The sequence below is a fragment of the Haplochromis burtoni genome, unplaced genomic scaffold (genome assembly GCF_018398535.1).
Source record: "Haplochromis burtoni strain Fernald_Lab_line unplaced genomic scaffold, NCSU_Asbu1 Contig_205, whole genome shotgun sequence".
Lineage (NCBI taxonomy): Eukaryota > Metazoa > Chordata > Actinopteri > Cichliformes > Cichlidae > Haplochromis > Haplochromis burtoni.
The window spans coordinates 908,516-910,061 of record NW_024582566.1 but is presented as its reverse complement, the minus strand read 5'-3'; the positions used below and the strand labels follow the sequence as shown (position 1 = coordinate 910,061).

Genomic DNA, 1,546 nt, shown 5'->3' with positions numbered 1-1,546 from the left:
AATGAATGCTTCATACTTTGATCTTAGGTAGAACATCAGCTTACTATGACCCTGGCTCTGAAACGCCCTTGAAGGCAGCCTCAGAGGAGGGACACGGGCTCTAGAAGGCAGGATATGGTATGTACTAAGTTACTAGAGCCTATTATCCCCGAGGTGTGTGTGAGAAGGGGTTCACTGCACACAGCAGCACAGGACACCCACCAAGTTAAAGTGGGAACAGGTCTGAGAGCGAGGCCCACAAGCTTCCCCTGAATGCGCTCTGCTTCGCTGGTGAAGGGGATGAAATGACTGTATTGTTTGCACCATAATGACTGTTTAGAGGAGCCGGCGTGTTTGAGAATTGCAGGTTGCTGCACTGTAATCTCGCATTAAGGATGTGACTTGTTCCCATGCAGTGACTTCATGTGAACACGGTGAAATCCTCAGAACATCGCTGAAGTGTTGAGTGTGTGTGTGTGTGTGTGTGTGTGTGTGTGTGAGGGAGGGGCTAAGCAGGCTATGGTTTTTGTAGAGTATGTACAGAACTATATGTCCACTTTTTTTAACTTTGAGCCCACTTGCGCCGCTTTCTGTCGGTCTGTCTCACGTCAGAGTTACGCACACTTGGTGTGCGGCCTTTAATTGGTCAGCGCTGCTCCTCCCTCCTCCTAGGTGAACTGCTGGAGTTTCGGGCGGAGTCAGGGGCGAACGCTTATATTGGGGAGCCTGAGGGAGGACTGCGCTGGGTGCCTCTCGGACAGGCTGGGAATTGGTTACAGCACGCGGAGTGTTCTTCCCCGGGACGACTAAAGGAACTATAGCAACATGCCCTCCGATAAGAAGGACGATGGCGGATGGAAGAAGTTCCTGTGGAATTCGGAGACAGGGGAGCTGCTCGGCCGCACCGGGGGCAGCTGGTGTGAGTATTGGGCAGACTGGGCAAACGCGCGTTCACGGCCGTCTGTGTTTCCAAGCACCTGTTTGAGCCGACTTTCTCTGGGTGTCTGTAACTAACACACGGCACACAACTCCCGAGCTGCCGCTGAGCTCATTCAGTGAAGCAGGCTCGTGATGTTTGTGCTCGTGCTGTCCGTGCAGGGAGCGCGTGCGCGCTGCAGTGCGAAGAGCCGGTGCTGCGCGCGCTGATTGGAGCTTAGAGTCGTCCGCGCTGGCTGATTGTTGTCGGGTAAAACGATCAAGGTGTCTTTCGACAGGTGCGAAGCGGGCAGGCAAAGGGTTAAAACTGCATCAGAGTCCAAGGTGAGCCAAGGTGAAGGAGCCAGGCTCAGGTGTCGCTGTAGTCCGAGGAACAATGCGGTCATTAAGTTGCTCGACCTTTCTTCTCCCGTTTCTCGGCAGTGCGCATGTCCTTGCCCCTCGTGTGAATGTCACCGCTTCATCTCTGCGGACTCCCGGTTCAGTCCGGCGTGTGCTCGGTTTGGACCCGAGCTGAGCGGGGACTACGGTTCGCCCTTCTCAGGTCATCGCAAAGTGCAGATGCGTTTCAGTGTGTCATGCGCAGTGCTGCGATAGCGGTACACGTGAGCGTGCACGCTCACGTGCACGC

General features: G+C 54.9%; 1 protein-coding gene across 1 annotated transcript in view; it reads left to right on the top strand.

Annotated features, from left to right (window-relative positions):
* Positions 1-697: 697 nt before the first annotated feature.
* The window catches only part of atp1b1b (ATPase Na+/K+ transporting subunit beta 1b), a 5,779-nt gene continuing 4,930 nt past the window's right edge, over positions 698-1,546 (top strand). Inside the window, exon 1 of the mRNA XM_005938723.3 lies at positions 698-898. Coding sequence (XP_005938785.1) covers positions 805-898 — 94 coding nt within the window. The 5' untranslated portion in view covers positions 698-804. The remainder of the gene's footprint in view (positions 899-1,546) is intronic.